The sequence below is a fragment of the Rhincodon typus genome, chromosome 13 (assembly GCF_021869965.1).
Source record: "Rhincodon typus isolate 14 chromosome 13, sRhiTyp1.1, whole genome shotgun sequence".
Classification (NCBI taxonomy): Eukaryota; Metazoa; Chordata; class Chondrichthyes; order Orectolobiformes; family Rhincodontidae; genus Rhincodon; species Rhincodon typus.
This window is the reverse complement of record NC_063344.1, coordinates 42770434-42783557: the sequence shown is the minus strand read 5'-3', so window position 1 is coordinate 42783557 and position 13124 is coordinate 42770434. Positions and strand designations below refer to the sequence as shown.

The window sequence follows — 13124 nt, the reverse complement described above, 5'->3', positions numbered from 1 at the left end:
AAAAAGTCCAAAACTGAGTTAGAATCGCAGACTTCTAAAGGTTGCAACTCACCCAGATAGCTACCTACGAAAAGATGGGATTAAAACCTGCTTTAACCACTAGGGAACCGTAAAACATCCCCTCCCAACACAACTGATCCACCACCTTCTCAACCACTTACCTGTTCCTCATTTTCCCTCCTTTGTTTGTCAAAGTTCCTTTGGAATATTTAAACCCTGGAATACTGCTATAAAAGTTGTAGATTGGCCTCCAATCTGATCCTGTAATTCAACGTAAAGCTCCAAAATCAGGATGCTTCATATTTCATAAGCCCCAAATCAGATGTGTGGGCTGGAATTGTAGGGGCAGGATAAGGAAAAAGTAGCTCAGTGGCAAGTTGATTAGAATTGCCACTTCTCAGAAGATTCGACCTGTGTGTTTCCCCGACATGGGTTTTGATGGGAATAGGGCGTCTTAATATTATTAAAAGTAGAAATCATGATGAATCATTTCCTTATCGAAACATAGAAGATAGGAGAAGGAGGAGGCCATTCAGCCCTTCAAGCCTGTTCTGCCATTCATCACTACGATGGCTGATCATCCAACTTAACAGCCTAATCCTGCTTTCTCCCCATAACCTTATATCCCATTTGCCCCAAGTGCTATATCTAGCTACCTCTTGAATACATTCAATATTTTGACATCAACTACTTCCCGTGGTAATGAATTCCACAGGTTCGCCACTCTTTGGGTGAAGAAATGTCTCCTCATCTCCATTCTAAATGGTCTACTCCAAACCCTCAGACAGTGACCCCTGGTTCTAGATACACCCACCACCAGGAACATCATTTTTGCATCTACCCTGTATACTCCTGTTAGAATTTTATAAGTCTCTATGAGATTCCCCCTCATTATGCTGATTGGTAAGCACAGACTTTTGTTTATCCTGGAATAATACATCCAGGAGTAAGAATAAGATAGCTAATCGTAAAAAATTATCTAATAGGAAATTAAAAAAGAAAACAAAACACATACAATCTTAAGTCTTTTACAAATTTAGGACCACTGCTTGTGGTGCCTTGTCTGAAAAATCTAGAAACGTTCATTGCCTACTTAAATATTTTTAAAACCATTGAGGGTGGGGGGATATATCATTATTGAGTGAGAGGCATATGCTGGATTTGAGCAGGATTCTAAGCAATGCTCTACAGAATTGCACATTTTCTGTTTTGTAAAGTTATTATGGTCTAATACTGTCATCAATTGCGACTACTAGAGTACACAAGAGGATAGAACAAAATAAATAAAACAAAGATCTCTTATATAATTGTTACACAACAAAATCAATATTTCTTCTAACTTATGAAGACGGGGTAAGAAGATGACAGCATGTCAAATGTAACACATTGTAAAAGTTAGGTAGAAACTTAAGATGGAACAAGCATTGTTTTATCTTTAGATTAAAAAAAAGAGGTTAGCAAGACACACGACAGAACATTTGACCATTGCTCTTGCACTAGTTCTTCAGATGGAACTATTTCCTCAATACCAATTTTTCTTATTTCCCTGGATGTTTTGTCATTTATTTTATAAATTTATTCAGCTGAATTGTAATTTATTAAGTTCATTTAAATGAACACACAGTAAAATCCATGTTCTAATAACCTTTCATTCCAAGATCATTTGTTTAATAATGTTGAATCTGCATCTCCAACTCACCAGCACAGGAAACAATCTCTCACTAGTTGTCCTATAAAAAAAAATTTGAAACCTTTCAGTCGTAGAGATTTTTCTTCTTTGTTACAATGAGAAAACCTTATTTTATTGACTGTTTCTTTCTGAATGAAGCCTCTTATGCCTAGCATTGTTCTACTGAATTTTTCACATTATTTTCATAGTTAAGAATGCTTGCTGTAGAATGCGCAGAAATGCATGCACCTTTCTAACTTTGGCATCACTGATACCTTACACAAAAATCACTCCCTATTCTTGGTATTAACAGCGCATCTATAAAGCCCAGAACCTCATTTTATTTATGTTTTATTTTCTGTATGAACTCAACTTCTATGTATGTGAAGCCTTAGAATTCTTGAATTCTTATCGCTGCGCCCTTTTCTCGCAAATATATGTCACATCTACCTTCATCAAATTGCTAATGATGCGTCTTCTGCTGAAGCATCCATATCTTTCGGTGTTCCCCAAATTGATGCCAAGCATTGATTTTATTTCCTGTGTATGCCCAGTTGATTTAAATAAACTAAAAGGAAAATAGGGTCTAGCACAGTTATTGAGGAACAGAATTCGCATTCTCTCAATTCAAACTTCATCCACTTATACTTACTATTACTTTCTTGCCATATCTCTATCTAACTTAGTTTGTTTTAATATCACTTGGCTGGAACATTTATAAGCATCTAATATTCATATGCTCTAAGTCATTCCTCACATTTGCAATAATGGAATAATAGAATAATATTCCTAATATCTGAGCAGTATTGCGGTTTGAACCCATGGGGGGAGAAAAGATCAGCTTAGCTGTGCAGTATTCTATAAAGATACCAACTCTATTTATGTTTAGCTGTTTAGTTTGACAATTAAACACAGAAAATTTGCGTTATGGCTTAAGGGATTGATTTATTACAGTACAAGACTTTGTTTTAAGAAATGTTAAACTCTTACATCAGATGGCTTTGCAGTGAGACCAGTGTTCTTGCTCTCTTCCAAATTGTCAATCTGCAGCTTATGGTCAAATTCCTCAGAAACATTCAATGTAGAAAAAGGGTCCTCAACTGCAACACTTGAAAACACCGAAGTCCTTGGAGATGGCAATATAGAAGTGATAACATTTGTTCTCTCAAGGCTTTGGCTTACAAATTTGTGACTCCTGTATGAATTACTACCACAATCAGGAGAGACTGCATCTATCCTTCCATCACAATGATTTCCTTTCATTACTCCAATCTGAGACAAAGACGTCTTGCTGCTTGGAATTGAATCTTTCTGGTCCATTGAATAATCTGTAAAGTTAGGTGAAAAACCTTGTACATCATAAGTGAATAATATTTGAGAAAAAAACATTTAAAAAGAGAGAAACATACTAAATCAACAATGCAAAGTGGCATAAAGACACAATTTTAATCTTTGATACAACGAAGGAGTACTAAATTAGTTCTGAAAAAAATTATATAGTAAATAGCTTCTAAAATTCAGCTCCAAAGAAAAATTATTGAGTTTAAAATGCAAAAGTTGTTTCACTCTCCATGGATGCTATCTGCGCTTCCGAGTATTTCAAGTATCTTATTTCAATTTTCCAATGTCTGCAGTACTTTTTTTTAGAAAAAGGAAAATGTACTCATGCATCAGATTAACATCAGCTTTGTCAATATCAAATTATACTAACTATTTTAAAACTTTACACAACCGGTGTATGAATGACAAAATTGTATCAACTGTGATTGAAGAAAATTATACACTAAGCAAAAACATCAATAACCAGGGATTACAAATTCAAAATGAAAAGAAATGCAATTGGGCATTGGTTTTAACAGAGGTTGAAAGGTCACACAGTTGAGGAATTGGCTACCAGAAAAAAGGAAGACCAAGACCGAAGGCCATTAGCTGGATGGAAAAGTCCAGCGCAAATCAAAAAGTTGAGAATTACAACTGTTGAATACTTCACCAACATGGAAAAAGCACATAACAGCTATTTGAAGATAACGTGTTCTCTTTTCTGTCTAGTCAGGAGGCAGCGTATACTACTTAAAAAGTGTTCCAATTGCTTTTTGTGTATCTGAATGTGAAAAAACTGTTGTCAGTAGTTGACCATCAACTCTGTCATGAAATACACAAATTCTCTGGATAGAAAATATTGTAGTTAATCTATGAGGTTAACACCAGCTTATTTGTGGCTAACAACAAATCCATATTGGTAGGATTCGTGGCTCAATGCTGGTGTCCTTACTTCTGACCTTGGGGGCCTGGGAGCAGTTCCCACCTGCTCTAGAGATGTATAATAATAGCTCTGAACAGGTTGGTCAGAAATTTTCTATTTTGTTCGGGATATTGCAGTCTTAATGGCCCAAATTGTCCTTTCTGCAGTGTATACAGGAGTTGCTCGTTGGATCCTACAAAATCCCCAAAGTAGCAGACTCCAAGGACACTGTCCAGGAAATTGAAGACATCGATGGGCAATTCTCCTGTGCTGGATTCTTCCAAAAGTATCTATTAAAATCATAGAATTCAGAGAGTTCCACTGTAATTAAGAGTTACCCAGAAAAAGTTAGACAATTAAACACTTAATCTAACTCCTGGGAAACTATTAAACTGACCACCCAACTTAGAGTACATATTCAACTACCCCTCTGACACTGACACTGACACTGCCGCCCCACCTCCTCCCACCACCCAACACATTCAAATTGGACGTGACACCCACTAGCCACTGCATCCCATCATACCTCCATCCCCTGTTCTGGAGCAAGCACTCTTGCTCTCCACTAGAAGTGACAGTCTCCTTCACTGCTAGACCCAACACCACCTTATCCCCAGGAACCCGACACAACCCGTCCTGCTGTAGCATACACTTCCCACTTACCTTGACCTACTCTAAGCAATCACCTATCTGCCACCTTACCCATCTTGTGCCTGGCGTCCCACTCTAAGCTTGCTTACCTGACATACCTTTCAAAGTGGCTTCCTGTGCTGCTGAATATTTAAATTATCGAACACCACTACTATTGCCCTGAAAAAGGGGGCAATGTTTGCCAACCAGCCATAAGTAGTCTGCATAACAATGAAACAGTTCCATTTAAGCTATGCTGCACATTCCTGCAGTAGCCACATGACCATAAGTTATTGCAGCAGAAGTAGGCCAATCAGCCCACCAAGACTGCTTTGCCATTCAATGAGATCATGGCAGATCTGATAACCCTCAACTCCACTTTCCTGCCTTTACCCTATAACTTTTGATTCCTTTACAGATTAAAAATTTGTCAAACATCTCAGACTTGGAAATACACAATGTCCCAGCCTCAACAGCCCTCTGTGGTAAAGAATTCCACAAATTCAAAATCCTAAGGGATGAAACTTCTCCTTATCTGTCTTAAATGTGTGAATCCTTATTCTGGTCCTAGACCCTCCCACAAGGGGAAGCAACATTTCCGAATCTACTCTGCCAAGCCTTCTAATAATCATGCATCTTTCAATATGATCCTTCATTATTCATTCTTCTACATTCCAATGAGTGCAAGCCAAATCTACTCATCCTCTGGTATCAGCCGAGACAGCCTCTCTGAACTGCCTTTCATTCCAGTATATCTTTCCTCAAAGTAGGGGCCCAAAAATGTTTACATTATTTCAGCTGTAATTGGACTATATGTACCATGTATATTTTTAGCAAAGCCTCCATTACCTTCAAATTAAGGGCTAACATTCCAGCTGCTATACCTATTACCTGCTAAACTTGGATGTAGTGTTTTGAGATTAATTAATATTTAGCTCCTCTATTCTTCCTGCTAAAGTGTAAAATCTCATCTTTTTCTACATTATATTCCACCTAACAAATTTTGTCCACTCATATAACCTGTCCATATCGCTCTGCAGATACTGTGTGTCATCTTCATCCACAACGAGGTGACAGTACATTCACTTTCCTCATCCAAGTTATCAACATGTATTGTAAATAACTGTGGCCCCAGCACTGATCCATGAAGCATACTGCTAGTTACAGATTACCATCCTGAAAATTCCCGCTTATTTCAACTCTCTGTCATCTGTTAGTTAGCCGTTCTTCTACCCACACTAACATACCACCTCCAGCACCATGAACTCTTATCTTATTAAGTAGCCCAATATGTGGCATCTTATCAAACATTTTCTGAATATCCAAATGTATTACACCCATTACTCCCCTTTATCAATCTTGCTTGTCACCACCTCCAAGAATTCTAGTAAATTTTTCAGGCACAATTTCCCCTTCATGATTCCATTCTAGCCCTATTTGATCATGGTATGTATTTTTAAATGTTCTGCCATTACATTCTTTATAAGGAACACTATTTTTCTGATAACAGACATTAAGCTATTGGCCTACAGTTACCAGTTTTTTTGTCTCCTTCTCTTTTTAAATAAAGGTGTTACATTGTCTTGTGAGGAAAGCTGCCAATCTGTTCATTCCAGATACAAGTCCAGTCAACCTTCTTGGAGCTGCTTCTAACGCAGTAGCATTCTTCTGTAAGTATGGTGACCAGTACTGCACATAGCAGTCCAGGTAGGTTAGTCTATAACAAGCCCTTCTACTTTGATCGCTTGATGTTTTTCCCACTGTCTGCAATGTTTAAGTGAGGAGAGTGATGGAATATTATCCTGGAGGACTGCAGCTGCAATTATACTGTTGTGCCATAACTGGGCATCCTATAACTGAAGAATGTTCAATCAATGCACAAAGAAACCTACCAAGGTTACTTCAATGCCTCTTCCCTGTGATTTCTACCATCCAGAAGGACAAGGGCAACAATGCTAATTCAACCCCAGCTGTCTCTAACTTCAGTGTCCCAACTGAAGATCAAACTTTGACTGTCTGAAAGCCCATCTGATTCACCACTTTTCCTTTATAGACAGAAATCCACCACTTCTACCCAGTCTAGTCAATACTTGACTCCAAACCCACAACAAAGCAGATGATTCTCAACTGTCCTCTGAAAAAGCTTAGACAGGCACTCAGTTTAAGGGCAATTAGGAATGGTCAACAAATGTTGGCCTTGCCAACAATGCTCATATCTCATGAAAAATACTGAAGAAACCAGTACAAAGCAGTAGTGAATGACATCCACCAATTCTCAAGATAATGACCAAAACTGCACTTGGATTGTTCATAGATTGAACACACTGCAACAACCATCACATAAAATTCAGATTATGCTATTTCCAGAGTTTTTGCTGCCGTATTAAATTCACTGCACCAAAGAAACAATGAATGTCAATCAATATCGAATTTGTTTTCCACAGCCATGTCTGGATGTTTGAAATATGGATTCAAAATTAAAATATATCAACATGCACACTTTTCAACGCTGGAGCTTCAAAACTGTAGTTAGAGAGTTCCTAATTAAAGCAATCATTATAGAACACATCGCTCTCTAAACTTGACATTAACCAATATTAAGCCAATGTTCTGCCTAAAGTTTCAAAGTTCAATTTATTATTTTGATCATTCTCACTTTGAATTAATTCCAATGCGCTAACATTATCCAAGTTTGGGAAAGTATCAGGTAATGTTAAAAACACTGCTAAAGAATATTCATGTCTGCAAGAGTTGAACAAGTAACTCAAAATATTTCACTGTATTACCTGAGCTTTTCTCTGCAGAAAAAGAGCATTTTAAATTCTAATAGTATAATTACTGGTATTGTGTATGGTGCAAAGCTGTATGAAAGTGTTACACAGGGCAACATCCTTGACACTAAAAACTCCAATCAAACCATCTTTCATTAAACTGACCAAACTTTGAGGTGTCACTTTATTAAAAGTTTCTAGAGATCCAAGAACAGCACATCCACAAGCTCCCCCTTATCCCTATTGCTTGTTAATTCCTCAAAAACTTTCAAGTTAGTCAAACATGATTACCCTTTCATAAAACTATGTTGCCTAAACATCTACATAACTGAACTGAGATATTCCAAGTTCCCCACCATATCCTCCTCAAAAAGAGATTCTACATTTTTCTAATAACAAATGTTGTTAGCTAGTCTATAATTTCCTGCTTTCCATCTCCCCCTTTTTCTTGAATAGAGGCTCACATGCACTATTTGCCAGGGCTCCCCAGTGCCACACTTGATCAAAAGCTGCCTTAACATCAAGGGTGGGCACTCTTAACCTACTCCTGGAATCCATTATTTTTGTACATGTTTGCACAAAGGTGGTAATCTGGTCTTCTTAAGAACAAACTGAGCATTGGTGAGGTTGTTACTTTGAAATCTCCGCTTGATAGCATTGTTAATAACACTTTTTCATTACTTACAGGCATAACTTCTGCTCTGAATAATGTATTGACATTGTCCAGATGTGCAATGTGATTCATGAAAGTTTAAACTGAAAGGTGCACTGTATATTCCAAATTCACGACTAGTATGGCCCTATAAACCCACAAGCAGGAAATCATGCTGTCTAGTATTCTGGTCAAATAAGTTACAGGGAGTTATTTGGATTAGAAGCAGAAAAGCACTTTTGGGAAATAGAAGAAAGAAAAGAAGCTACAAGGATAAATTGAAAGATAGGAGATTGCAAAGAAAATGAAGGTATATGCGGTTCTGGCCTTTAGGGCTATGGCTGGGCAGAGTGTGTAGTGATTGAATGAAGAATTGAAGATGAAAGGAATTAAGGGAAGTATTCTTTTGCCTTGCAGGCCTAGGGAAAGAGATGAAATAAAAGTGGCACTTGCTCTCATTTGACATTTGTCAGAAAGCCTGCAATACCTTCACTGTGCATGAGATGGTAGGACTTTGGTCTCAGTCATACCAAGCCCTTGGTGAGGGGTATGGTAGGGAGAATCATATCAAGGTGAAGGAGGTGAACATGTCAATAACGTTCAAATTTTTGCTACTTGTGGGAGATTGGGGTTACCATGAAGGTTTCTTTTCTGTATATGCGCTATGAAAAAAGACTAGGTAATCTATACCTTCATTATTGTGCTGCTCTCCCATTAAATCTCCATCTGCGTCATGGAGAGATAATTGTTGATTTTCTTCTACTGTATAGGTGCAACTGAAGGCTGAAGAATCAATTCGGTCTGAAGCTTGAAAGGGTGAAGTGTCAATATTCCTTGACATTGTGATGTTTTCATGTTTCAAAAATGAGTTCATTGTGTCACAGAAACTTCCATAAATTCTGGAAGAGAAAAGATGAATATATTCCTATCAACTACATTCAATATCCTACACGTGCAAGTTCTTTCCTCAATCTTTTCCACTGACATTGACAGAAAGGTGGAATTACAGACAAAGTTTACATTAATTACAGTTTCAATTATAAAATGTGAGCGCAAGATTTTGTAATGGATATATAGAAAGAAGCATAGAATTCACGATGTTAAAATGGCAATTGCATTCTATCTGTTCTTTTGAATGCAATTATCCCTCAATGTTCTAACTCTAACTGTAACTACACATTTGTGACAACCTAGGCTGGATTTTATACCCTCACTGATGGGTCTAAAAGCAGGTGATATGTATCATTAAATCAGTTGCCTTCCCACCACTCACCTATTTGCCCCTGAACTGTCTGAAGTTTTATGGAGGCGGAGGCAGTGTTAGGCAGCCTGTTCATTGTTCAGCCAACTAATGGTCACTTAAGGGCCTCATCTCTCCAGTGCCCATATTTTACTTGCAGAGGAGAGAGGCTCATGTCACTCCCACCATAGGTCATTCTTCCACTTTTACGCTGTCCCCCTGACCTCTTCAACCCTAAGCTCCCAGGGCATCTCAGCATGGTGGTGAGACAACCTGTAGACATAGTTCACCTACTGGTGCTGGTGGGACTATAGAGCTGCCATCAATAGCTCTCTAAGGCAGGTCTTCCTGCAAAGTTAGCAACTGAAGTGTTGCTTTAAAATAATTAATACTGTTCCTAGTGTTAAATTGTAGGGTATTGTCAGGACCGTGGGTGGCTGAACAATTTTACAAAATAGACTCATTATTCTTGCTATTTAACATTATACATTAGATGTTTTCTCAGAAATGTTAAGCTTGAGTCATTATACTAATGACAATCTGCAAAATAATCACTAAATTAGCAGTAGCTAACCTTTATATGTACCCTTAATGAAAGATACAAATATCAAACAGAGAGAACATTTGGTTTCAATGTACCAGTAATGACAGAAAAGGAAGACAAATGAAGTTGGATAACAGGAATGCAGAAAAGTACTGGTGGGGCTCAAAGCTAGAACAACCAATGCATGGACGAATTCCCAATTGGGAAGGCAGAGATCTAACAGGATTGAGTGATTGAGAAGGGGAGAACAGAAGAAAGAAAAATTGTGTGTATCAGACTGTACAGTGGGAACCATGGAATGGTGGGGCTACAGCAACAGTACAATCATTCAGCTGTGATCATAACAATAACAATCTGTAATAGCAGGTAGCATTCAAAAGTGCAAGAGTATTCTGTTTGTAATATATTAATTTATAGTTCATGTAATTCGCGCTACTGATGTAAACCATGCTCCAAGTTAGCCAGCCATCCTTTCACACAGATTTAAAACAGAAAAATGCAAACTCCAAATCCTTGAAGTTCACTTAAATTATTCACCCGACAAAAAGCAATTTATTTGAAAGTTCCTGCATACTTGTATTAAAGACATTCAAACATTGCAATATATTACCTTGGTCTATTTTCTTGTTCATTGCCATCAGCTTCTTCAACCAGGTAACTGGAAGTTTCTTCATATATGTCATTGTCAGTCTAGTAATAAAGACAATTTGATTCACTGCATAGTCTACCAGCAAGTTTTCCCACACTCTATTCATGAATATGCCTATGTTGTCTTATAATACAATCAAAATTTGTATTTACCATATTTCCCAAATAATTAGCCCATTTCTTTAGACCTCCAAAGATTCGTCATGAATTTTAGCCCTGGGCTAGATTAGGGAAGGGATGTGCATGCTAAGTGATGGCACACTGTTCCTTTTTGGGGGCATTATCAGCATTCCCATGTCAGGAAATGTATATTCCAAAGAAAAGTAAATCTCTTTCCAGTCTGCTCAACGTGTCATAGCCTTAACCTCAGAAATTGCTACTGAACTAATAGAACAATTCCATTTTCCATACAAACCTTAAAATTAGACTAACAATTACAAACACACAATACCTCAGAAATTTCAACTTTTAAGCATGACAACACAATGCTATTCATTGTCGTTTTTCAGTTGAAAGTTAAGTCCTATGATTAAGTTAATTATTTGAAGGTAATTACAATAGTTTTGCTGTTTTCTTTTTGGAATATTGTATTTTATGTTTTTTTTAATGTTTATCTCCAATAAACAGAAGAGATCAATCAGCAGTAGCACAAAGAACATGTGACAAAAATGCACAGAAAACTTACATGCATCATACTTTCCGCAATGGAAAGCCATTACTTCAAGTGAATTTTGGTAAAGCCTCACTATAAACACAAGTTGGGTCATCTGTAGAAAACTTAAAATGCTACAATACTAATGAGGTTTTCCAATGTTCCTTTTCACTAAGCATAGAAACATAGAACTTAGAAAATAGGAGCAAGGGTTGGCCATTCAGCTCTTTGAGTCTACCCTGCCATTCTATACAGTCAAATCTGTCCATCCAGTTCAGTACCTTGTTCCTGCTTTGTCCCATGACCCTTTGATCCCTTTCACCCAAAAACTATATCATACTCATTCGTGAAAACATTCAATGTTTTGGCCTCAATCACTTTACTTGGTACAGAATTTCACAGCCTCATTGCTCTCTGGGCGTAGAAATTTCTCTTCATTTCAGTCCTATATGGCCTATCTCGTATCGTTACACTGCAACCCACAGGTCCGGGCTCTTCAATCATTGGGAACATTATTGGAATGGCATGCGAATATTTTACAACTTTGCTTTTCAGTTATTTTCATTGACATGTAAGAATATGGGAAATCCAAAGTGTCTACAAAGGGTCGTACTCCATAATAGGGTATGATTGTTGAGGTTTTGAGAGAAGTGGATATTACTTACTTAATTTAAAAAAAAAGTTTGCATTGGAGATCAGTACTCGTAGAATTATGAGTAAACTTTTCTGATCTTTAAAGCACCAATTTAAAAACACATGTATTACAACTTTTTTTTAGATTAGCAAACCTTTTTACAGGTTTTCACTTGGTAGTATGCTACAGGATGTTGCTCAGCTCACCTCTCAAATCCACTTATTCCTTCCAGAATAATTCTTTATTACCAAGTCATTAATATTTAAGCATATGCTTCAAGGCAGAGAGAGGCCCACATATAAGCTGGCTGGTATCTAATGTGAAAAGGGAATTCTAGAGATAGGTTTCAAGGAGCCAGTGCTGACTGGATTTGAAATTTAACAGAAACAACTGTATTAACTCTAACTGATAAATAACACATTCTCATACAAGTAAAATGTCATAAGTCGACATCTCTTTCCCACCTGTCAGTCAAACAGTATTTCAACACCACAATAACTGCAGTCAGTCTGTCCCCTCTCCCCACACAATTTGCTAAAGATCATCAAAATCTCATGCTTTTGGATGAAGCCCTAACAAACTGTATAATATCTTTAGCTGCCAATCAACACAAAAATTCAAATGGTATACCAGGAATTTACACCAATTATTTTTGAAGATATAAATTTGGTAGCTTATTTTGGAGCTTCTAGGGAATGTAAGTAAATGGACTTCAATACCTCTCAGCTTCTACACAAGTAATAGACAGTTTACAATTTCTAATTAGGATATTATTAGATTTGTTTTAATCTTACATGGCAATCAGCACCTTGCAATATTATTATAAATATTTTTAAAAATTACAGGCCATATTTATCATAATGTTGTATTGAGAAATATTTAACTTGAGGTTAGAGTTCTACTTCTACAATCTTTGCTGCATAGCTATGGCTGGATTCCCAAAGCCATTGTGTAAATTCATCAAGATTTTTGACAGCTTCGAAATACAAATCTGACCTTCACACTTGGAGGTCTTAACAGTGGAAAATTCTGAGTTTAGTTGCTTGTAGTCTCAGACCTTTAATTTATTTGCTCTACACATACTTACCTCTTCTAATTCGATAATTCTCAAAACTGACGGGACTGCCTCTGTGTCCTCAGAGGGTTCATCCACTTTAAAAAGAGCAAAACAGTTTTCACGTTCTTCAATCTCTTCAGCTGCCATGAAGAAAAGACAAAGATATATGATGATATCAGTGAAGGTGGCACAGAAATTGCTTTAAAACTTTCAATGCTTTTAATCTTTTCCGAGTTGCCATTGTCAATGTGTCTCTTCTCTCTGTCTTCAAGACCCATCCACACCAAACCCCCATCACTTTTCCTTGCTCTCTTTATCTTTATCACAGCGGTCTACTCTAAAAATGAGGGGCTGGGATTCACCTCAGTCCATTCCTGTTTTTAAC

General features: G+C 37.2%; 1 protein-coding gene across 1 annotated transcript in view; it reads right to left on the bottom strand.

Moving 5' to 3' along the window:
- Positions 1-13124, bottom strand: part of zbbx (zinc finger, B-box domain containing) — an 82654-nt gene that overhangs the window by 20452 nt on the left and 49078 nt on the right. The window contains exons 12-15 of the mRNA XM_048604611.1: positions 12770-12879; positions 10359-10438; positions 8655-8863; positions 2660-2997 (exon numbers count right to left, since the gene is read on the bottom strand). Of these exons, the coding sequence (XP_048460568.1) occupies positions 2660-2997; positions 8655-8863; positions 10359-10438; positions 12770-12879 (737 nt within the window). The remainder of the gene's footprint in view (positions 1-2659; positions 2998-8654; positions 8864-10358; positions 10439-12769; positions 12880-13124) is intronic.